The sequence below is a fragment of the Natator depressus genome, chromosome 10, assembly GCF_965152275.1.
Source record: "Natator depressus isolate rNatDep1 chromosome 10, rNatDep2.hap1, whole genome shotgun sequence".
Taxonomy (NCBI): domain Eukaryota; kingdom Metazoa; phylum Chordata; order Testudines; family Cheloniidae; genus Natator; species Natator depressus.
In genome coordinates this window covers 36,672,598-36,696,993 of record NC_134243.1, presented here as the reverse complement: position 1 = coordinate 36,696,993, position 24,396 = coordinate 36,672,598, and the positions used below count along the sequence as shown (strand labels likewise).

The following is a 24,396-nucleotide window of genomic DNA, read 5'->3' as shown; positions in this document are numbered from 1 at the left end:
GTCTGAATTAGCGAGCGGAATCCCTGTCTAAGATCTAGGAACATGGGAATGTCAAAAGCCACTGGGAAGAAGGCCATCTTCTGCCTGGCTTGTAGGCCCTCAGCAGCAGCACAACCAGCCCTGCAGGATCTGTCCCAAGGAGCAACAGGGTAAGCAAGAAGGCTTCCTTTGTGCATCACAGGCTGCAGCTTGGCTATAAAATCACAGCAGAATTGCCTCTGAATGGATACTTTCCATCAGCCTAATACTCTGCAATTATGTTCTGCGAGGATATCAGAGTGGGACTGTCCCGACAGACTTCAAGCTGCTGCTTTTGCCATGTGGATTAGGCAGTCAGAACTGTGGCACACTTCACTGGAGGGGACCAGGGCCTCTTATGCTACCCTGCCCTCATCTCCAAAAATAAAGATGCCTGAAAGACAGCCAGGGGAGGAAATGCTCAGAGTTCCTCCCACGACTCAGCGTGTGGAAATAAATCTGCCTGGTCCTTTGAATACTCATACTCACTCATACACACGCTGTCTAGTGTCTTCCTGTCTGTCTGACGGGCTTCCACAGCAACTTGTCTGTGTGTGCACACGGGTGGTGCATAGGGTAAATAGGACATCTGCAAGGAAGGCACCTAAAAATCCCCAGCAAAGAACACAGGCAGGGTAACAACAGTTTCTGCTTTCACAGTGCCGGGTTATGACGATGCCCAGCCATCTCCAGCCGGGCTGGACAAACAGGTTCAGAGAAGATCAGAGCTCACACAAATCTCTGTGCAAGACTCAGACTGAACTGCGGAGATTGGAAATAGTTGGCTAACTCGCTTCCACCTTTTCCAATGTAGTGTTCCCTCTGCTCTTGCTGGTTTGGGCTGGGACCAGCTGCAGAAGTGACAGAGATCTTTCGGAGGGCCTCAGTGGCTCAGATGGAGCTGGAACTAAACTCAGAAGACTTCCAGCCTAGCTTGTAGCAAAGAAGTTGGGAGAAGCCTCTGACCCATAAGAAAGGAAGAGTTATTTATAAAAGACGTCCTGTAATTAAGGCAAGAGAAGGCCTTATTCTCCTCCTAGTGGATTCACAACAGTGCAAATCTGGAGTAAGAGAGATCAGAATCTGGCCCAGTATCTGCGGTGCTGAGCTAACATTGCCCAAGTCTGCAGTGTCAGCAGTGGACAGCATCCAGGACAGCACTGGGCAAGGAGTTCTATAGAGGGAGCACCACATGGCTGATACAACGGCTCCTCCATGCATGGGGAGCTGCTGTACTGGCAAGAGAAGCCTGAAGAAGCCAGGCAGAGAGAGAGAGAGAGCTTGAAGCCACATTCTGGAGGGCTTGGCAGGCTGAGGGCATCGCTTTCTAGCCTCTGCAGAACTGAACAGCCAACCAGCAAAATGTGGGCCACCGTGGGAGTCACACACAGCTTTGGCTGGAGCTGGTCAGAAGCATAGGAGCAGTGGCATGGGTACTGACTGAGCAGATCAAGGGCAGGTGTGTAAAGAGATGAAACAAAGGCAGGAATAAAGCACTGCCTCAGCAAACTGCCACCACCAAAACTTTCACAGGGCGGGTGTGTGAGAGAGAGGATGGGGAGAGAATAGTGGCAGAGGGAGCCGGGGAGATTGCGTTGCAGCAACGGTTCCTGCAGATCCCCTCCCTACCCCCCAGAGGAAATGACTCAGGGTTTTTTGGAGAAACCACAGGCTGACAAGTCTGCTGCCTGCCCTTCTGCATTTGTGCTGGGTTGCAATATTTAGGGAATACTTTGCACTCAGAGCTGTTTCCTGGGAAACCATATGGCCTGACCAACAGGGCAGCAAGCCCAGAGGCAGGATGAGCAGTGTCTGGAGATGGCAAGAATGCTTCCACAGTGACAATGCAACCTGGGTATAGATCCCGAAACTGGAGACACTGGAATGAAAATCTGTGAGGAAGAGACACTGGCTCCCTTTCATTCCAGCTCTCATGCAGCAAGACCCAGACGCGGGCATTACCACTCACAGTACCAGCCTTTGAATCCTGCACCAGTGCCCTGGCGTGTATATCCTATGCACACACCCATCACAGGGGGTGACCTCTGGCAGCAGGGCCCTGGCGTGTGACACTGGCTGTATGTATAGAGGTTGGAAATGTGCAGCTTCAAGATAGTCCACATTGCCCTCCTCCCTTATTCCTCCTCTTTCTTTTCTGCCGATAACATTTTCCTCCTTTGCATCCCTCACTGCTCCATCCCAAGTCTCTCCATCAGATGCAACTGCTGTTAGCATGTTCCAAGCCAAGACTGACCCTTGCCCCACCCATATAAAGAGGGGTTGGCAGAAGGGGAGCAGCAGGGAGCCAAGGCCCCTAAAGCAGAGATCTAACCATCCCCTCTTCCCTAAGGCCCTCAGATGGAGGAGGGAAATGGAGAATGGCGCAACAGAAGGGGATATATCCCATCCCCCACAAAGCAGACATAGGGGTTCCCATTTTACAAAAGGTGTCATCCCAAGTGGGTACTGAGACCCATCCCCAAAGAAAGAAAAGGAGGACTTGTGGCACCTTAGAGACTAACAAATTTATTAGAGCATAAGCTTTTGTGAGCTACAGCTCACTTCATCGGATGCCAAGAGTGACAAGTCTCCTGCACCTTCAGCCCCATGCTTGGATTCAGAGCTACAGCCTGATTCTGCAGCCGGCTTGGGCAACACCACATCTCTTGGGATAGCGGGGCATTGATGGCCTGGGAGCATCAGACCAGGGTTAGCCACTCAGCTGTTCTGCAGAGCTCTCTGTCCCTTGCAGTACTCCCAGAGGAAGAAAATTTCCCCTTGGCAGCATCACAGGGTGGAGGTGCACCACAAGCCACTGGAGCACTGCTCCTGCTCCGATGAGCCACGTTCCCTCCCATTGCCACAGTAGGACACTCAGCTCCCTTCTGGCACAAGGTGCTCGACATAAACCACACCCCACTTGGCTCCCACACAGAGCTGGGGGGGCGAGGGGGAGCATTTCCAAGCCGAGTCACCGAAAGGCCAATGGTATCTGAAGCAAATGTAAAATCCCCCAGCCACGGGAGAGCTGGTTGCCGAGGTGAGGCACACATGCACGAGGGGCCTGCCAACTCAGAGGCTCCACTTATTAAAAACGATTTGTTCTCAGTTCCTAATGCCCTGGCTGCAAGGCAGGTCTCAGCTGTCTGTGCCAGCCCCAGACTCAGTTGCGCTTTCTGCCACTGCTGCTTTTCACTTTATGAGACGCTTGTTAAAACGGGGACTTTTCTCTCCTCTTCGCATCCGCATTCGCGCCACTCCCCAAAGGCGGGGTGGGATTTGTATACGTCATGCACTAGGGCTGATGAAGAGGCTACCAATTTGCCCAGCACAAAGCAACATGCTTAGCTCCCTACCTTCAAATTGTTCTAATCTGCCAAAGAACAGGGGCCAAATGTCAACGTTCTAAACCTATCCTACTGCTGCAAAACTGCCCCCTCCTCCCCAAAATCTTTAGCAGTCACTGTTTATATGTAAGGCCTACATAAAAGCAACATTTTGTGGTCTGGCACTCCTTCGACTCTGCAACACCCACAAGAAAAACGATCCACTGCATCCCCTCTCCAAGGCTGCCTGGCCCATCAGCATGCTCCCACTATGTGACTGGGTCAGGACTGAAGTCCCTCCCAGTATGGATGGTCACCCACCACAGTCTGACACAGGCATCAAGGTTGGAGAAGAAGAGAAGCTCCCAACCTCCCAGACTGGAGTCCTTTGAGGTGGTGAACTGGCTTCTCCCAGCTCCCTCTCTCCGGCCTGGGAACTACTAGTTTGTGTAGGGTGAACCTCAGACCGCTGGAGCTGCACTGGCTTCGATGCCTATCCAAAGCTTTTCTAAATATGCTGCACCTCTTGCATATGGGAAACCAGGCTTGAGATCCTGAGCGTGTCTGGGCGTGTCTGCTTCCAGAACCCATAAGGAGGGTGGCAGAGGACCAATATGAACCCTAATGAGCGGCCTGTTTTCTCAGACCTCAAAAAGGATCCGTTCTTGTCAGGGGGAAGGAGAGGTTGGTTCTAGATTGGTGCACAAACTTGTTGGGGTAAAGAGAGACTTATTTTACCCACCCGTTCCCTGGGCCCAACCCAGCCCCAAACAAGCCAATGGAAAGGCTCCCACCGGCATGACCGGAAGCTGAGAGATCCCTAAAGCCAGCTGCCAAGTGCATACTGGCCACTGTCTCGCACTGTGGTGGGTGGAAGAGTGTTCCAGAGTAGAAAAGAAAGACAAGACAAGGCCTGAGTGTTCCCAGCAGCCTCTCCGGCTTGTGCAGATAAGATGTCTTCTTGATGCCAGCAAGGCAGCCCCACTCCCTTCTTGAAGAAACTGACAGTCTCCATTAGACATAGTCCAGGGGAGAAATCCTGGCTCCATTGAAGTCAATGGCCAAACTTGTGTTGACATCAGAGGGGACAGTATTTCATCCCAGGTAAATAGCTTTCCCAGCAATGGCCTAGGTGATGCCAACTGTCACTCGCTCTGTTATCTGAAGCGCTCCTTTCCTTGGGGGAGACTGTGGTCATGCTGCATCACAGAGGACGTGTGCTGTGAGGGGGGATTGAATGAGAACAGCTGGCTGTAGGGCTCTGCCTAAGGCAGAGCAAAAACCAGGGGGAGGATAGGTCCAACAGTGGGCAGAATCCAGTGCAGTTCTGATCCAATTTTCAGTGGTGCTGAGCACTCCAATGGCAGTTAACAGGAGCTGTGGGGCACAGCCCACCTCAAGCACCCCCAGGTCCTAGAAGTCAATCTACATTAGAAAACTTGCACCAGGGGAACTAAGTGGATCTAGTTACACCAGTGCAACCCCCTACAATAGACACACCCAAATCAGTTCCAGTTGTATTCAAACCAATGTAATAATTGACCGCATTAATCTAAATCAGGTTGAAAGTAATTTCCATCCTTTTAAGTGCGTCTACATTAGCGGTTTGCCCTGGTGTAACTAGATCAATATTAAATGAATTTAGTTACCTTGGTGCATGTTTTCTAATATAGACAAGGCTTTAGATATCTATGTGTGTCTATGCATCGCCTCTTCGAGATGAAGAATGGGTGCATTAGACATCAGAAAGACAGACTAAGCTGATGGACAGATGGATTCCATCCTTATTGCTGGGCAGCTGAAACTCACACACTCCCATCAGTGAAATGCTGGGATTCTCTGTGGGAGGAAGACAAGCCCAACCTGTTATTTGTCTCCCTTCTGCTCTCCCTCATGCTCCATCAGCTCACTGGGAAAGCAGCAGGGACCTCAGCCTGCAGCCAGAGGGAGATGACTGCCCTGGTGAGTGGAGTTTAGAACCTGGCAGGGGCAGCAGGACTTACGGGGCTATATAGGACAAACAGCTGCATTCAGAAGGAATTAAGTAGAGAAAAGTAGGTGTGCCCCCTTAGAGAGGGCAATGGTGCAGCCAACAGAGGAGGAAAGGGCTGGGAGATGGGGTCTAGGGGGAGAGGAAGGCCGAAGGGGGTGGATCCCCCTTGCTGACAGCTCCCCTTACCTTTGCAGGCCTTGCGGTCGGTGATGGATTTGCTCATGTCCCGGTAGAACCCCTCTTTGCAGTAATGGCAGTGCCGGCCGGCTGTGTTGTGGCGACAGTTGAGGCAGACACCTCCGCTCTTCCTGCCTGAGAGTTTGTACAGCTCCATATTGAAGCGGCAGCGCCGGGCATGCAGGTTACAGTTGCAGGCTGCAGGAGGAGGGGGGAGAAGAGGATGAGCAGGTGAAAAAAGGGCTCAGGGACCAGAGAAGAGTCCCCTCACGCAGCCTCCAACCCCAGGGCCAGACCCACTCAGAGGATTGCCCTGGCCAGGATGCAGACTCAGAGCCACTAGCAAAATTTCAACTCAAGGCACTAAGCCAGAGGAGGTCGGAGTGAGCCACCCAACACAGAATGTCCATAGACGCCTCGAAAGGGAGGCCCGATTCAAGCTCTTGTACTCAGGTGGTGCAATCCCCCAGCGAGGTAAGTGGGGTCAATGTTAGCTGAGAGGTCAAGGACTGAATGGGCCAGAGCCCAAAGCACGGCTACTGCACCTCCTAGGCATTCTGCGTGTGCAGTGCAGGCAGGAGCAGAATAGTAGGAGGTTGATTGGCTACAGATCAGTGAGTAAGGTTGGGACAACTAGTTCAGATCAAATCAACCTGAGCCTTCACCCCTAACTTGGAAACAAACATTCGGAAACTTCTGCTAGTTCACTCGCACTCACATGCTATTTTTCCTTTTGCTCTTGTCTGTGCCCTTGCAGGCCACAGCTGTGAACAGAAGCTGGAGAAGCCAGAAATCCCATGAAAAAGCCTGTTCTCATGAGACCTCCCTCCCATTTTGCAAACCTGAGAGAGGTGCTGAACCTTTGGCTTTGGCCCATCGCTGCAGAGAACAGACTCACACTCAGAGGGGATTGCAGGTAAGCTGTTGTAAGTCACGCGCAGACTCCCTGGACGTATTGTACACCCACTCACCACAGTGTCAGGGAGTCTAAATCAATGTAATTTACACACCTAGAAATCAGGAGGTGTAAGTTACAGCCGGGAGTATCCAGATATTCATCTACCCTCCCCTTAGTTGTTTTTGTTGCTCCAGGTCTTCCATCCAGCGTATCTGAGCTCCATCGGCTGAGACTTGCTTAGGCACAGTGGGCCAAGCGCAGAAGTGACGGGAAAAGAGAAGGGAAGCGGCACACTGAGTGGTATGGGGTGAGGGAGCGACTCTGTGTGCACCACAAATGTCATTGGGAGCTTTGCCATGGACTTCAGCCGGAGCAGGATCAAGATCTGAGGCTAAGGACAGAGGAGGTCTCAGGGAGCCGGGAGGGCATCTAGGCTGGTGCAACACTCATGCTGAGGGGCAGGAGGCACTGCAGGCTACACCAGTCTAGACTGCCTTAGACTTTCCTCTGAGAGTTTGGTGTATTCTTATACAAGGCAGGGACTGTCTTTGTGTTCTGTGTTCGTTCAGTGCCTAATACAAAGGAGGCTGGTCCAAACTAGGGCTCCAGGGTGTTACCACAATTCAAATAACAACCACCACCATGGAGATCCAGCCAAAATCTCAAAACCTCCAGTGCCCCATACCAGGCTAACTCTTCCCAGCCTCCCCTCACCCTTCACACACACCCCCCACGCCTTTCTCCAATGAGGCGCAGAACCTGAGCTAATGGAGCTTGAAGCCAGAGAGAAGAGAGAGGGAGGAACCCTTCCCCGGCAGCTGCCAGATCTCGCCCAGGTCCCCTCCATGGGGTGGAAGGAGCAGGTGCCGACCTTTATCGCACCCCATAAACAGGCTCCCCACAGGAACTTGTCTCCACTGCGGGGGGAGGGGGAAGGAGAGAGGGGAGAGGGGAGGAGTAAACAATCAACCCAGAGGGCCTCTGAGGAGCTAGGGGAGGGCAGGGCAGTGCTGGCAGACAAAGGACCATGCAGGAGGCAGAGGGGAGGAGGAGAAGAAGACAGCTGCCCAGCGCCTGTTGTCTAGTGTAGTTCCCTCCGAGGAGCCGTGATTGTCTCATTGCCCATCGACTGGCTCATGGCTTCGCTGCTGGCAGGATGGCTGAGGAGACGGGGAAGGGGAACGAGCAGCTTGCCTCCATGTGTTCTCCAGATGTGTAATATCCTCTGTGCCCTGTTGGGCTGGGTGCTGGGGAGGTCGCTGCTGAGGACCTGGGGCATGTGGAAGAGGAAGGTGGGAGGCCAGTTCTGCCATAAATCATAGACAAGTGCAAAGTGGATAGTTAGAATGAGACACCCAGCGGAAAGGCCAGCTGGGCACCTGCCATCCTGCTGCCATGGCATCTCCCCCCTTGCTGCCAACAGATGGCAGCTGCCCCTGGCACAGAGCTACCCCGGAACATAAGGTTGAATCTGCTTCGCACCCAGCCCCCCAGTGGCAGCACACAGTATGCTTCTGGGACAGATTGGAAGAACCGGGCCCTGGCACTGAGCCACTTGCCATGCCACCTGTGCGCCCCCTGCTCACATGGCTCGTGGCTCCAACCTGCCTGTTACAGAGGGCTACACACAGGCCTGTATTGCGAGGTACTCCTTGCTGATTACTTGAGACTCATAACTCCCCAGGAGGTCATTATTATTATCCCCATTTTAGAGATGAGGAAACTGTGGCACGGAGAGGCTAAAGCCCAGAGCCTCAAAGGTATTTAGGCTCCTAACTCCCAAGTGACTTACCCAAGGCCACCCAGTATGTCAGTGTCAGAGAATGGAGACCAGGTTTTACTGCCTAACTGCAGCCTTGCCTGTTAGCTTTCACTTTGGGAGGCATGCCCCACCTTTCTGACCAGCCTATCTGCCCCGTGGCCATGAGCTGTAAGCCTTCCCCCCTGCCTCTCCCGGGGGTACAGGCAGGGTGGGATTCATTCTGGGCTGCACACACCATCCTCGCCAGGCTACCAGATCTGTGTCACCGCAAGTCCAGAAGATCCTTTTATGTGAAAAAAAGCCACGGAAGCACCCCACTCCCTTAGGCTCTGCCCTATTAAAGGCAATAGAGGTTGTGCTATTACTGTCATGGGGGCAGGATTGGGCCCCTGAGGTGCAAGGAGAGTTATGTTTGTTGCTTCCTGGCCTGTCCCCACAGCCCTCATCCCCAACAGCCCCCAGTCTGGCCCTTTAAAAGGACCACCCGCTTTGCACTGGGTTGCGGGGTGGAACGGCAAAGCTCCTTCTGTTGTTGTGCAGTGCCAGGCCCATTAGGGAGCATGAACAGTGCCAGCTGTGGCCAGGGTGCTGTGGTGGAGAGGAAGGGCCTGGTCTCCAATCTGCTAGCCAGAAGCAGCAGAGGAGAGAGCTGCTAAACTCGTTTTATTTCAGATCTCCCCCCCACACCACACACATACCCTTTATTTTTTATTAGCCGCAGGAACCCAAAGGGGAGGGGGGGGGGAATTCCAAATCCACGTGTGTGAGATAAAAAGGAAAAAGCGCTGCCAGTTCCTGTTTAACACTCTCGCAAAAAGATAATGGGAACAAGATTTCCTTCGGCGAAGCCCAGCGCCCTCTCCCTCCCCCGCTTCTCTGGGAACTTGAGGCTGGGTGAGAGTTTTTCCAGGCATACTGTGAAATTCATTAACATGTCAGCCCAAGATTTAACTGCTGGGCCTGCTTGTCATTGTGTGAAATTTCCTCTCCCAGCCCCCTCCCCATCAGCTCCCAGCTTCAACCCTTTGCAGAAGCCGACAGAAGAAAGCTGGGGAGGGTTAACTCCTCAAGGTCAAACAGCTGCCTGCTGCCTGCTGCCTATTGTCAAGGCCCCTCTCCCCTGTCTGCTGCTTTCAGGCCCAGCCTCAGAGGTGGGGAGACACTGTTGAATGGTAGGGGTGGGAAATGGGGTTCCGAACCACCCTGTGCCTTCTCCCCAAACCAGACCTCTGTACACCAAGAGCCTTTCTGGAGGTGGGAAAAAGCTCAGCGACATTTTTCTGCCCCCGGTTGCAGTATTTGCCGATCCCAAATGTTAAAAAATCACAAGTCAGCACCCCCAAAAATCATGAGATTGGTTTAAAAATCCTACCTTTTGGGTTCCTTTTAGTTGCCTCTTTGGTTTTGAGCCATGAGAGCTCATATTTGCTCCACAACCATGAGGGACAGAAACTTACTTTTGTTTTAAACCAAAGCTGAGATTCTCTCATAAGCACATGACTTCAGGAGCTGGAGCTTTAAGAAAAGCATCGAAAATGGTGAGCTTTGTGATGACACCACGCGAGTGGGGGATACTGCTGTGATTTTTCCTTTGTGCATCTGCTGGGCTTTTGCATTTCCACCTTCCGGCCGGGACCAGGAGAGAAGTGGCAGAAGAGGGAACAAAGCTGTTCTTATAGCATTCCAACCTAATGGGACTCTCAAGAGAAAGAGGCTCTCAGGGGCTTAGTCCCACGTGAGGGCTCCTTCCTCCAGCACTTCCACACCGGTCTTGATTCTGCGGGGCACTGAGTGCTCCCAACTCACTTGGAGGCAAGGGTGACTAGGGTTAGTCCTGTGGCCTAGCAGACAGGGCACTGCATTGGGGCTCAGCAAACCCTGCTTCTTTTCTGGCTCAGCTGCTCAGTGAGTCCCAGCATCTTGTCTGAGAAATAGGGACACTGATCCTTGCCTCCTTTGCCAAGTGCTCTGAGCTCTGTGGCTGGACAGAGCTAGTTAAGCAATAGGTGTTAGGAGGGTGCACAGCACCTCCCAGTTTCTGGCAAGCGGGGAGGAAATCCATTAACATTAATGAGACTGCACCCAGGGGCTACAGGTGCAGGTCCTGATTCTTCATTCTCAGAAGGGCCTGATTCTTCTCTTCCTCCCACCCACCATTGTCCAGGCCTGATCCAAAGCCCGCTGCAGTCAGCAGGAGGCCTCTCATTGACTGCAAGGAGTTTTGGGTCAAGCCAGTAAATGGGAGGGACGCTGTGGAAGTCAGCAAGTTGCAGCGGTGGCAAATCAGTATGAAAGGAGAACTGGGCTTTGAAGGCTCTGGAGGCTTCTCTAAACTGAACATCTGACTCAGGCTGAGGTCCAGCACTGCTGTTGAACAAGCAACCCATCCCCTCGTGCCATCCACATGTCCCCACAACAGGGTTTGTGAACATAACAAACCAGCCAGGAACGCTCTGGGAGGAGGCTCCCATCACATGCGATGACCAGCCAAAATCAGGGAGCAGCTGCAATGCTGCCCCCCATCTTCAGCCTAACTGGGAGACCGCATAGCCCACCATTGCTTCCCGACGCAACGCCGTCTGCACTGACGCTCTGCCACCGCTGGCCGAGCAGGGTTTCAGGCCTTGTATGACCTTGCAGGGACAGGACATCACAACCACCCAACCCAGGCGGTGATGGAGGGCTAGAGACGCTGCTCACCATTACAGCTACGAACCAAGGGCAGCTCCCACCACGCTGCCGGTTGCTCACACTATAAATCTGAGCTGTGGTCGGGCTGCAGCTGTTCAGCAATGCCAAGTGCAAGTGCCCCACTTCCACCCTGCTCCTCGCAAAAGGAAGCCCCATTGCAGTATTCCCCTGGAGGCGGATGGGGGCTGGGCTGGGGTGGAAGTGTGGCACAGACGAGGGGAAAGGTCAGGTAAATAATTGGCCAGTCTTGTCCCATTTCACTCTCTGCCTCCAGTTTAATGAGTGAGAGAGTAACTGACGAGGGGCCTGTTGCAAAGGAGGGAGAAAAAAGTGCCGGGGAGCAGCCCAGGTAGCCCAGCAAGTGATCGGATTGTCACCCCAACTGCATCCCACTGGCCAAGTCCTGGCCCTGCAGGAGCTCCTGAGCCCATTTCTGACACAGCCTCAAGCGCGAGAGGTCCCATGCAGAGAGCTGGGAACCAGGGGTCTCAATAGCAATGAAAAGAACCATTGACTTTACTGAACCCAACTACCAGTGCTCAGGACCAACAGACTCCCACAGGCCTGTCCTGCTGGCTTGTGCTGGATCTCCTGTGGCACCTGGGAGGGGTTCTTTGGGGAGAGCTGCTCCCTGGGCTGTGCCATAGGCCTGGAATCTGTCCAGGGTACTCCTCCCCCAGGAAATGACTGGCTTGTACTCTTAGAACAAAGAGACGGTAACGTTCTACTTCCATCCCTTCGTCCCCCACCACTTCGCCACTGGTGCAGCTTCGATGGTAGCAATCCTGGGAGAGCGAGTGAAGTCAGGGCAAGAGTATTTGAACCACGCAGGATTAGGCGACACGAAGTGGGGTTACAGTGCTGGCCTGGAGCTCTTCCCACAGGCATCACTGGGAAAACGCTCTGTAGCATCAGTGGGAGCTGAGATAGACCAATGAGGAGCACCTGATAATCTCACCCATGGGGAGCAGCTGCCAGCCCAGCACCTTGGCTACTCTATTCCCTCAACCTCTGATGCTGCTGGTGGAGTTGCACAGCTGCTAGCCACAGTGCGAAATTCTAGGGAAGAGTGTCTGGCGAGGACAAGGCGCAGAGGGCCACATTCATAAAGGTATTTAGGTGCCTAAAGATACAGCTAGGCGCCTAAACAGTGTTATAAATCTGGCCCCTAGAGACCAGTGGAAATCCAGCTTGAGAGGCCAGGTTTGAAGGTGGCATGCGGTCCATCTGGAGAACCCGAGTTCCACAGGACGGTGGTTGTGCTAAGAGACAGGAATGCCTCATTAGCCAGGGGTGCACGGATCCAACTGGGCAAGAGAGGAGTGGGCAAAGCTTGCAAAGCGCGCTCCTCCCGTTCTCAGGCCCAGCCATCCACATCTTCTAGTGCTAAGCAAACAAGCTTCCCTGGGACGTGTGCTGTGACTGAGAGCTGGGCTGGTGCAGCTCGCTGTCTGTCTCACATTAATCACTAATTAAAGGCTTGAACCTTCCCTGCTGTTTGGGTATTAATAAGAATTTAATTGCACAGTTTGGAGCTAATTACATGGTGCCTTGCTTCCTTCCTTAGACAGTACGCCCCATTAAACAATCACAGGATGAAATAAACAATCCCATGATCAACTCATTTGCAATAATAGCCTAATTCAACTTAAACCCTCTGCAATGGGGCAACCTTCTGTCCCCCTTTCAAGTGTCTTGGGGACACTTTAGCCTTCCCTGATCTAGCTGGAAGCTCCTTTGCACCAACACTCTGCTGCTCCCTGTGCCATGGCAGGGAATGTAGCCCGGGCAGTCCCAGGGAGACAATCACTAACAGCAGCCACCTCCTGCTCTCCCCGAGGAGATGCCTTCTCCTTCCAGTACAGTCTGGCAACAAGTGAGCACAAACAACAAGGGTGGGAGGTGAAGTGTTTCTGGTTGTGCAGCCGACACTGGGGACAACTGGGCAAGAAGAGAGGATGATGGAGCCCAGGCTGGCGAGGGGTGGGTAGAGGGATCCCTCGCTCAGGGGATGATGGAGCCCAGGCTGGCGAGGGATGGGTAGAGGGCTCCCTTGCTCAGGGAATGATGGAGCCCAGGCTGGAGAGGGATGAGTAGAGGGCTCCCTCGCTCAGGGGATGATGGAGCCCAGGCTGGCGAGGGATAAGTAGAGGGATCCCTCACTCAGGGGATGATGGAGCCCGGGCTGGTGATGGATGGGTAGAGAGATCCCTGACTCACAGGATGATGGAGTCCAGGCTGGTGAGGGATGGGTAGAGGGATCCCTCGCTGAGGGGATGTGGGACCCAGGCTGGTGAGGGATGGATAGAGGGATCCCTCATTCAGGGGATCATGAAACCCAGGCTGGTGAGGGATGGGTAGAGGGATCCCTCGCTCAGGGGATGATGGAGTCCAGGCTGGTGAGGGATGGGTAGAGGGATCCCTCGTTCAGGGGATGATGGAGCCTAGGCTGGCGAGGGATGGGTAGAGGATCCCTCCCTCAGGGGATGATGGTGCCCACACTGATGAGGGATTCATAGAGGGATCCCTCACCCAGAGGATGATGGAGCCCAGGCAGGCAAGGGATGGGTTGAGGGATCCTTCACTCAGGGGATGATGGAACCGAGGCTGGCGAGAGATGGGTAGAGGGATCCCTCACTCAGGGGATGGTGGAGCCCTGGCTGGTGAGGGATGGGTACAGGGATCCCTGATTCATGGGATGATGGAGTCCAGGCTGGCGAGAGATGGGTAGAGGGATCCCTTGCTCAGGGGATGTGGAAACCAGGCTGGTGAGGGATGGGTAGAGGAGCCCTCGCTCAGGGGTTGTGGAACCCAGGCTGGTGAGGGATGGGTAGAGGGATCCCTCGCTCAGGGGATGATGGCGCCCACGCTGATGAGGGATTCGTAGAGGAATCCCTCACCCAGAGGATGATGGAGCCCAGGCTGGCGAGGGATGGGTAGAGGGATCCCTCACTCAGGGGATGATGGAGCCCTGGCTGGCGAGGGATGGGTAGAGGGATCCCTCACTCAGGGGATGATGGAGCCCGGGCTGGCGAGAGATGGGTGGAGGGATCCCTCGCTCAGGGGGTGTGGAACCCAGGCTGGTGAGAGATGGGTAGAGAGATCCCTCGCTCAGGGGATGATGGAGCCTAGGATGGCGAGGGTTGGGTAGAGGGATTTAATGTCAGTACTGGGCAAATTAGTTGAAACAATAGTAAAGAATAAAATTGTCAGACACATAGAAGAACATAAATTGTTGTGCAAAAGTCAACATGGTTTCTGTAAAGGGAGATCATGTCTTACTAATCTATTAGAGTTCTTTGAAGAGGTCAACAAACATGTGGACAAGGGGGATCCAGTGGACATAGTATACTTAGATTTCCAGAAAGCCTTTGACAAGGTCCCTCACCAAAGGCTCTTACATAAATTAAGTTGTCATGGGATAAGAGGGAAGATCCTTTCATGGACTGAGAACTGGTTAAAAGGCAGGGAACAATGGGTAGGAATAAATGGTAAATGTTCAGAATGGAGAGGGGTAACTAGTGGTGTTCCCCAAGGGTCAGACCTAGGACCAATCCTATTCAACCTATTCATAAATGATCTGGAGAAAGGGGTAAACAGTAAGGTGGCAAAGTTTGCAGATGATACTAAACTGCTCAAGATAGTTAAGACCAAAGCAGACTGTGAAGAACTTCAAAAAGATCTCACAAAACTAAGTGGTTGGGCAACAAAATGGCAAATGAAATTTAATGTGGATAAATGTAAAGTAATGCACATTGGAATAAATAACCCCAATTATACATACAATATGATGGGGGCTAATTTAGCTACAACTAATCATGAAAGAGATCTTAGAGTCATTGTGGATAGTTCTCTGAAGACATCCACGCAGTGTGCAGCACCCGTCAAAAAAGCAAACAGGATGTTAGGAATCATTAAAAAAGGGGCAGAGAATAAGACAGAGAATATATTATTGCCCTTATATAAATCCATGGTACGCCCACAGCTTGAAGACTGCATACAGATGTGGTCTCCTTATCTCAAAAAAGATATACTGACACTAGAAAAGGTTCAGAGAAGGGCAACTAAAATGATTAGGGGTTTGGAACGGGTCCCATATGAGGAGAGATTAAAGAGACTAGGACTTTTCGGCTTGGAAAAGAGGAGACTAAGGGGGGATATGATAGAGTATATAAAATCATGAGTGGTGTGGAGAAAGTGAATAAGAAAAAGTTATTTACTTGTTCCCATAATATAAGAACTAGGGGCCACCAAATGAAATTAATGGGCAGCAGGTTTAAAACAAATAAAAGGAAATTCTTCTTCACACAGCACACAGTCAACCTGTGGAACTCCTTGCCTGAGGAGCTTGTGAAGGCTAGGACTATAACAGGGTTTAAAAGAGAACTAGATAAATTCATGGAGGTTAAGTCCATTAATGGCTATTAGCCAGGATGGGTAAGGAATGGTGTCCCTAGCCTCTGTTTGTCAGAGGGTGGAGATGGATGGCAGGAGAGAGATCACTAGATCACTACCTGTTAGGTTCACTCCCTCTGGGGCACCTGGTATTGGCCACTGTCGGTAGACAGGATCCTGGGCTGGATGAACCTTTGGTCTGACCCAATATGGCCATTCTTATGTTCTTATGATCCCTCGTTCAGGGGATGATGGAGCCCAGGCTCGCGAGGAATGGGTAGAGGGATCCCTCACTCGGGGAATGATGGAACCCAGGCTGGTGAGGGATGAGTAGAGGGATCCCTCACTCAGGGGATGATGGAGCTCAGGCTGGCGAGGGATGGGTAGAGGGATCCCTCGCTCAGGTGATGATGGAGTCCAGGCTGGCGAGCAGAGGAGAGAGAGCTCCCTGAGTCTGGGAATTCACTGGGAATAATTATTTAACGGAACAGTCTCAGCGAAACCCTAGAATGGCCAGTCCTGCCAAACCCACAATGGATTCGAACTACGCCCCTGCTTTTGCTGGAGGATTGCCCAGCCGGGATGCTTGCAAGGCACGGTTGCTACTGCTAGCCTGTGGGAGGGGGAATCTAGACCCAAACACCCCCTTCACCTCCCACCCTAAAGAAATACATTGTGCCTTATGAAGAAAAGTCTACCGCCATGGCTGAGAGCACTATGCAGCTTACATTGGTCTCATGCGAGCACTCCAGCTATTCTTGCAGTCCCCTGCAGGTTTGTATACAAGCACGCCAGAAGAACTGACACAAACCTCTCTAAATTCACACAGAATCCCTGAGGTTCGGCAAAGCCCGTCTCATTTTTCCCTGCTCTTCCAATTTTGTGTGACTTTGGGAACAACGGGGACCAAACCCGCTGTCAGAATCCCCCAAGGAAAGCTGCTTCTCGGAGATTTTTCAGCCCTGTTTGGCAGGAGCAAGAGGTTGGAAAAGCAGCTGAGCTTGTGGAGGCTCAGTGCCAACAGTCTGAGGTTCAGCCATCGTTAGCCAGTGCCCCGCTGGCTAGTAACCATCTCCCTCTGCTGAGCTCCACCTGAGCAGCTCTTGGTGGTGCTACATGCTGCACCACAGTCATTTGCATTTGGCCTATGCCGGTGGCTACTGTCCTTTCCAAAACAGCATGGCTCCTCCTTCCTGTCAGAAGGGGTGGGGCCGCCCCTGCTCCACAGGTAAACTCAGCCTCCCCTTGCATTCCGTCCTGCTTCCTTGCCACCACCTGGATCCCAGTCATCTCCAGTCACATGGACAGGCCCAGCACAGACCTCAAAGGGGGCTCTTTTAACTGACCTGAGCCTTTCCCAGAGCATCCCCTCGCAGCCGTCAGCAGCAGTCATGACCCAGGCCAGAGAGCAGAGAGAGACATGGCGACTAACATATAAGGCCGAACATTAGAGCTAGACGCTCTTGGCATTTCTCCCTCATCCCACTCTCCACCCCAGCCTCCAGGGAGCTTGTACTCTGTGCTACAGCAGCTCTGGAGATGGAGTGGGCAGCAGCCGCCTCTGCCTTCTCCCAGATTTTCTGAGACCTCTTGCTACTACTAATCCTCCGGGATGGGTAGAGGGATCACTCGCTCAGGTGATGATGGAGTCCAGCCTGGCTGGAGAGCTGCATACAATACAGGCGGCCCCCCGACTTGGGTCCCCTGTCATTGTCTGGCTGTGCTCCCTCCTCTGGCCAGGTAGGATTTATCTTCCAGGGCAGAGGAGAGGAGGCAGGGGCTTCAGGCTATGAGCCAGGCCTTGTTGTGCTACCTCCCAGACATGGCCAGCAACATTCAGCACGGCCTGGGGCTGGAGCCACGACCTCAGGCTGTCTAGCAATTGCAACAAGCGCAGGCCTGTGAAATAAAACCCCCAATAACACTTTTCTAGGGAATTTGTGCCACAGAGCTCCAAGCACTTTACAAAGGAGGGCAGTGTCACGATCCCCACTGTAGAGATAAGTAAACTGAGGCACAGAGAGAGGTACTGTGACTTTGCCCAAAGTCAGTAGCAGAGGTTGGAAGGGAAGCCAGGTCCAACTGACACCCAGTGCAGCATCCTAACCAGACCTGAGGAAGGGTGCACAGACAGGGATCCGTCAAGAATTTGGGGGGAGGGCAGTTCTCATGCTCTCCGTCCTGCAATAACTTATTCTGTGAAGATGTGGAGGAACCAGAGAATGAGACTGAGGGTTTTCCCCAGCTCCGGGGAAGTCTGACCCAACTGAAGGAGCCCCAGACACAAAGCTTCTTTTGGCGCACCAGACTAGAGGCAAATCCTCACTATGCTGATTGTGTTTCCTTGCCCCACCCGGGGCAACCATCTTGCATCCTCTGAAATGAGGCTTGCAAAGGGGCCGAAGGAGTGACTGAGAGGCTCATTAACCTTCTGAGGCTGTAAGGATGTTTTGGGCCAGCCCCAGTCACAGGCCGGAGCCCCTCATGCCTCCAGCACGCTCAGTACCTAATCCTGCTAGGGAAGAGAGAGACGCTCCCAGTCAGAGAGGAACCGACCCGAGCCCTTGCTTACTAGTGTCGTTCCATTGCCCTGCATTCCTGGAGTCCAGGTGAGCATCTCTCTGATCCCTAGCAGGATTAGGTACTGAGCATGCTGGAGGCATGTGACTGGGGCTGGCCCAAAACATCGTTACAGCCCTGCAGGAAAGAACGCTGCAGGAAAGGCAGTTCCTCCGCTGGCTCAGCCAGAGCTAGGGAAGAAAGCCTGCTCACACCAGGCTTGCCTGCTATTTGGATAAGCTGCCGACCCAGCTCTCGTAGTGCCTGTCTGCTGATGTGCCTGGCTTAATGCTGCTCTCTCGTGGAGGGTCTCCAACAGCTTCGCTGCTGCGGTGATGGAGGCAGCTGTGAGCCTCCACGTTGGGAAAATTGCTTCAAAAATTCTAACCGGCTTTAAACCCAGTTCTTCTGTTCCAAGTTGTTGCAGACAACACAGAGCAGGCTCCAGGCAGCTTGGCCTGTTTTTTCTGAAGGGGGACAAAGCCACTGTAAAGGCTCCAGGCCACCTGGAACCAGGTTTACTTTATGACTCCAACCAGTTTTAAAACCAGTTTGAATTTCTGAGATAGTTTCCCACCTATAGACAGGTGCCCTGAGAGGACAGAGAGAGAAATGGGCACAGGATGGAGCTGAGAGAGGAGATGGCTAAGGCAAAGGTTTGTGACGCCAGGAGTTGTTCACAGACACTGGTGTTACAAATTCATTAGGCCTTCGGCTTCCCAGCTCAGCCCAGCCAGCTTGGCTCTTCCAGGAGAATTTACCATTTCCCTGGCGAGTGCTGGGATCAAAGCTCCCCTCAGCTATTATTTCCCTCTTGCTCCTCTACAAACGGAACGGATTCCAATCACCGGAGCAAGGTTTCCCTTCTGTACTCCATTCAGAAAAGTGCTCCAGCCGTGGTGGCGACAATGGGAACAAGAGCTCAAGAATTACCAGAGAGTGGATCAATTACTTCCAGTGGCTGCGTCCTGCTAATCCCCACCACGCAGCCCTTGGTGTCTGCAGAAGCCCTAATGACAGGTCTAATTCCAAGAGCAGGAGCCTGAGGAATGCTGCATCTCTTATGCACGCTAACAATTAAATGTGGGGTGGGCAGGGAAAGCCCAGCAAGAATAATTCGCACTTATTATAACACAATCACTAGGAGGAGCCTGTGCACACATTCACACCCCTTTGACTCCCCCCCTTGTGGGCTGTTAAAAAGAAAACAAAAGCCCCAAGCCTATGAAAATGAAGCCAACGGATCACCACGGGAGTCTCTTGAGCCTACAGACCTGACTGCAATCTTTCAGCCTCCAGGGTTATCAGAGGGGCTTCCTCTCTTGGCAATTCTCCCCCATCTGGGATCCACCCAGGTGGGTGGCTGGCAGGCGATGCCCATCAGGAAGCGGGAGGGAGGGAAGGAGGGATCTCTCCCCCCCCCCCCCGCAGCAGATAGTTTTAATCTGCAAGAGATCTCTTTGAATCATGCCAAAGCAGAGTCTTGGGCCCAGCCCCCAACTCACAGCTTCTCTTCCCAACTCTCACAAGAAATTAACAAACCTTACTGCTGAGCAAGGTCCACACTTGCGGGAAAGAGGGGCAGTGTCTGTGTAACGCTGACAGATGCCTGCCGTCAGGGGGCAGGATCAAACCTGGGGTCTCTGGAGCTTAGTATATGAGCCGCTACTGCATGAGCTAAAAGCCATATGGCTGTTAGCTAAGGCTATAGAGCAGACTCAATCTCCCTCTAAGTGGTCTGTCTCGGGGCAGAGCATGGCACCCAGGAAGTGTGTGGGTTACATCTGCACAAAGGCTGGGCTGGGCTGCATGTGCTGGAAAGACGGCAGGGTGTTGGGTGGCAGGGAATGGATTGAGCTGGCATGCAGGGGTGGCAGAGATGAACAGGGTGGCTCAGGTGGGAGTAGACTGACCTGCTGCCCGGTGGGAGTGGTTCTCTGCAGTTTCCTTAGGCTTTGGCAGAATTTAAGCTTTTGCTTTTATATTTTCAAAATCAATTATCTAGCCCAGCTCACTGCAAATTAAGAAAACCCTCTGAATGTGACCTGCCTGCCAGAGTCTGCAGACAGCGTGAAACAGCAGTGCTGAAAGGGGGTGTGATCTGCCCCCATTCATCTCAAGTGGGGCTTGATTCTGAAGCCTAATGAAGGCAAGCTAAATATCAATATTGTTCACTATTTTCCTGTTGATCATTTTGACATAAGCATCCCCTCTTTGGGAGCAGGAGGTGATGATTGGGCAAGGTACCACCATGAATGTTTGTCCCGCAAGGGACCTGCTGCTCAGGACATTGGCAATCAGATATGGAGCCTTCCCATCTGACTCAGACCAATATGGGCAAAACTTGTTACCAGCAGATGGCTGTTTAGTGGCATGAAATAAGCTGGTGGCTTCCATTTCAATATCCTCAGCTCAAAAGCAGGCACCACCGCACCACGGCCTGTCCCCCTCTGGCTCCTCCCAACAGAAGTCAAGGAGCCTTGGAGAGTGAAATACCCTCTCAACTTCCTTCCAATTAGGAGAGAGGCAAAATGGTGAGTGCCAAGGGTGCCAAGAGTGCCTGAATGTGACAGCGTGCTCTCCCTTCCTGCCAGCCAGGCATGGCAGCACATCAAAACCATCTGGAGCTATCCCTGGGGCTAATGCTGCAGCATCCCATGACCTTTCATGTCCCGCCAGGGGGCTGTGTTGTATACTGGGGCCATTTGTGCCCCAGTGGCATGACATGACACCACGAGTACCCCACCTTTATGCCATGGTTTACATTACCTGTGCTGGGCCACTCTCCCTTCCCGGCACCGCAGCGGCAGCGCCAGCACTGCAGACTCTGAGGGGCAATGCGAAACCCCCTGTCCAACAACGGGCAGCCCAGCTCGCGGTGCTATCGACCCGGGAGGCCTACACAGCTGCAAAGGACTTAATGACTCTGCCGGTACGTGCCTTGCCACCATATTGCACTGGCTAGGCAGCAGTTCTGCAGAAAAGGACCTGGAGATTACAGTGGATGAGAAGCTGGATATGAGTGAGCAGGGTGCCCTAGATGCCAAGAAGGCTAACGGCACATTGGGCTGTATTACTAGGAGCAGTGTCAGCAGATCGAGGGAAGTGATTATTCCCCTCTATTCGTCATTGGTGAGGCCACACCTGGAGTATTGCATCCAGTTTTGGTCCCCACACTACAGAAGGGATGTTGACAAATTGGAGAGTCCAGCGTAGGGCAACAAAAATGATCAGGGGCTGGGGCACATGACTTACAAGGAGAGGCTGAGGGAACTTGGCTTGTTTAGTCTGCAGAAGAGAAGAGTGAGGCGGGATTTGATAGCAGCCTTCAATTACCTGAAGGGGGGAGTCCAAAGAGGATGGAGCTCGGCTGTTCTCAGTGGTGGGAGATGACAGAACAAGGAGCAATGGTCTTAAGTTGCAGTGGGGGAGGTCTCGGTTGGATATTGGGAAACACTATTTCACTAGGAGGGTGGTGAAGCACTGGAATGGGTTACTTAGGGAGATGGTGAAATCTCCATCCTTAGAGGTTTCTAAGGCCCAGCTTGACAAAGCCCTGGCTGGGATGATTTAGTTGGTGTTTGTCCTGCTTTGAGCAGAGGATTGGACTAGATGACCTCCTGAGGTCTCTTCCAATCCTAATCTTCTGTGATTCTATGAAACTGCATTTGCCCTGCAGCATTGCACTGGTACCTTGCCATGATACAACCCAGCAACACACAGCATCAGGTGACTCTTTGGTTCCAGGAGCTAAAATTGCTAACTGGGCACCTTACACCAGCGCTTTGAAACAGACAGCAGCAGGCAGTTCCAAAAGAAGAACCGACCCTTCCTTCCTCCTGAAACTCAAACCCATGTCTTTTTTGAGGTCCGCAAAAACAACATTCAATTAACGTTTCTTTGTGGGTTTGTTTCCACCGCTGCATTCCTATGATTCAGCTGCGACTGGAAACACCCAAATCATCATAACAAATATCTGGCTGTGAGCTGAGACCAGGTTGTTCTGTGAATCTAATGGGAGCTTCTCTTTGCCAGGACTCAACTCACAGAACTTCAGCAAAGTCAGTGGAGCCCAAAGAATCCCTCAGTGCTTTCCCCATTTTCTGCTTCTTCACTGTGGGCCAAATGAACTCTTAGTCTCACTCTGGCACCTCCCATGAAATCACAGCCCGAAATGCATGCCTGAGGGGGGGCAGGGGGTGTCCAGCTCTCAGGATTGCCTCCAGAATCTCAGGACTTGAGTGTGGAGGCCACAGGAGACACGGCTACAGTATTGCTGCCATGCAAGTGACGCTACAGAAGGAGGAAAGAACCTATCCAGGCAGCCACAAAGACAGTTTCTGAGCCCCCTTTTGCCTGGCTTCACTTAGTCAGAAATGTGTAATTGTCCCCATTACAAATCATTTCATGTCATCTTTCTCCCACGTGGTATCAGCCAAGGAGAACATCATGGGCATTCCAGTCTCCCACCAGGGGCAGATTCTGAGCTACCTCAGGGCTGGATCTGGCCCTTTGGCAATGACAGCAAGCTGAGACAAGCTGTGACAGCCCCAATGGGAACATTAAGAAAAATGTATTTGTAATCTCCACTGGTTTGTCGTCCAGAGCAGGTCCTGGAATAAGGCATTCTGCAGATCGCCCCTGGTCCTGCCTGCCTGGATCAGGGCTGGAGTCCAGCTACCAAGACTCACGCCCTCCACGTTGGCTTCATCCATCATGACAGCACCTTCTGTTTAGGCTGCCTTTGCCCAGCTACCGAGGCTCAGGCCCAGCCTAGCCCCACGCCAAGGTGGAGCCAGCTCCAGAGGTGCAGGGCCCCTAGAACGGGGGCTGCAGGGGGATTCGCAGGGGTGGCAGTGAGGAAATGCCAAGGCTGTGTGAAGCGAATGGCCAGGCAGGCCCTCTCCCTTTAATTGGTGCTAATTGCTGCATCTGTTCGGGCTGGCTAGCAAGATGTCATTGTTGAAAGGCACAGAGGGGAAGGCTTGAGGAGCTAATCCGGCTTTCAGCCGCTAAACCCTTCGGAGGCGTGTGATGGAGGAGTTCTTTCAGGGCCCTTCACAGAGGGCACAAAGCCTGAGAGGGGAAAGGGATGCAGAGGGGATGGAGTCCACAGGAAAAACTTTCACACGGCAGCTCTGCTAAGCCGCCTTTGTGTGTGTGGTGGGCTTGTCAGGGACATCTTAAAGGGCCAGCGCTTCTCTCCCTCCTCCTCCCAGCTTTTCTTTTCTCTATCTTTTCAGTTCCATCTGCCAAAGGACTGACCCCAATGGTGGTGGGGTGGGAAAGAAGGAGCAATCTCCTTGTATATTTCTGGAAGGGATGGCGAACATTACCTGCCTTTTTCAGCCTCCTCTCTCCTGGGGAGGTCAGAGGATACTCTGCTGTCTCAAGCATGGACATGGATGGTCAAGGACCAGCCACGCAGTTCAGTGATGCAATCAGAACCCAGAGGTGGGGGTGGGGGGTGGGGTGAGGTGGGGTGGGAGGTGAACCTCATGAGGTTCAGAGGTTGGGTTTGGAAAACATCCTCAAAACCCAAGCCCTGATCTGAATCCCTCAGCCCCCGAGTCTCCTCTAGCTTATCAATCCACTTTACACTGACTCCGGTGGAGTTACACTGGACATATACTAGATAGAATGGATTGCTACAGCCAGGGTGACTAGCAGAAGCTATTCTTAAGCTTGCCCAGTTATTCCCATTTTAGTATTCTCTTTTCAGTTCATGATTTTCCTAAAGTTTCACTGTTCGATCCAGAATTTACCAGATTTGGCTTCTTTTGGGGTCTGCTTGCTTGTTTGAGCAAAACTGATTCAACCAGTTTTGAGACTGAGAGGTTGGGGGGAACACACTAGCCTATACATTTTCAAAACAGCAACTAACTCTGTTCTTCGGAGCCAAGCTTTAGATACTGACCCACAAGCCATTATAAAAGTACTCTTGCAATATTGTTTTGAACAGGAAGTTGGGTTCTAGCACATATAAACAATACATTAAATATAAAAGAACCTAACAAGCTTCTCCAGTGTCCTCTAGACACATTCATTAGCCTCTCAAGTGGCTGCATAATCATATGGTTTTCTCCTTCCTCCTTTCCCTCTGGTTCCCCCATGAGACTCAGGTTTCAATTCTGATTTCACTTACACCAGAGTTACACTGAAGTAATCCAATTTGTTACACTGAGTAACTCGTCATTTACACCCAGTGTAAGCGAGAGCAGCATCAGGCCCTGATCAATTTTTAATTGTGTTGTAAAGTGCTGTGCTTGACATTTATGGCATCATTCAAGTAATAAATCGTAACAATAACTTCCCAGGGTACTTTGGTGCTTTTGCATCTGGCTGATTCAAGGAAGATGCAAAGACACCTATGAGAATGAAGCATAATACAGGAGGGGGGAATGAGTTACTTGAGCTTTTCCAAACCTCTAAAAAGGTTGAGGTTTGTTATGAATTTTAGGTATGGCTCTAATAGATGTGATGGCAGAGAGAATTTTTAATCTACCCAGCCCAAAGCAGCTGCTCTTTAGGAGAACCCAAGTGCTGTGCTCAGTGAGGGAGTAATTGTTCTGAGAAG

At 52.2% G+C, this 24,396-nt stretch overlaps 1 protein-coding gene across 2 annotated transcripts in view; it reads right to left on the bottom strand.

Annotated features, from left to right (window-relative positions):
* Positions 1-24,396, bottom strand: part of NTN3 (netrin 3) — an 86,197-nt gene that overhangs the window by 37,815 nt on the left and 23,986 nt on the right. For both annotated transcript variants that reach the window (XM_074965747.1, XM_074965748.1), the window contains one exon: positions 5,524-5,712. In XM_074965747.1, the coding sequence (XP_074821848.1) occupies positions 5,524-5,712 (189 nt within the window). The remainder of the gene's footprint in view (positions 1-5,523; positions 5,713-24,396) is intronic.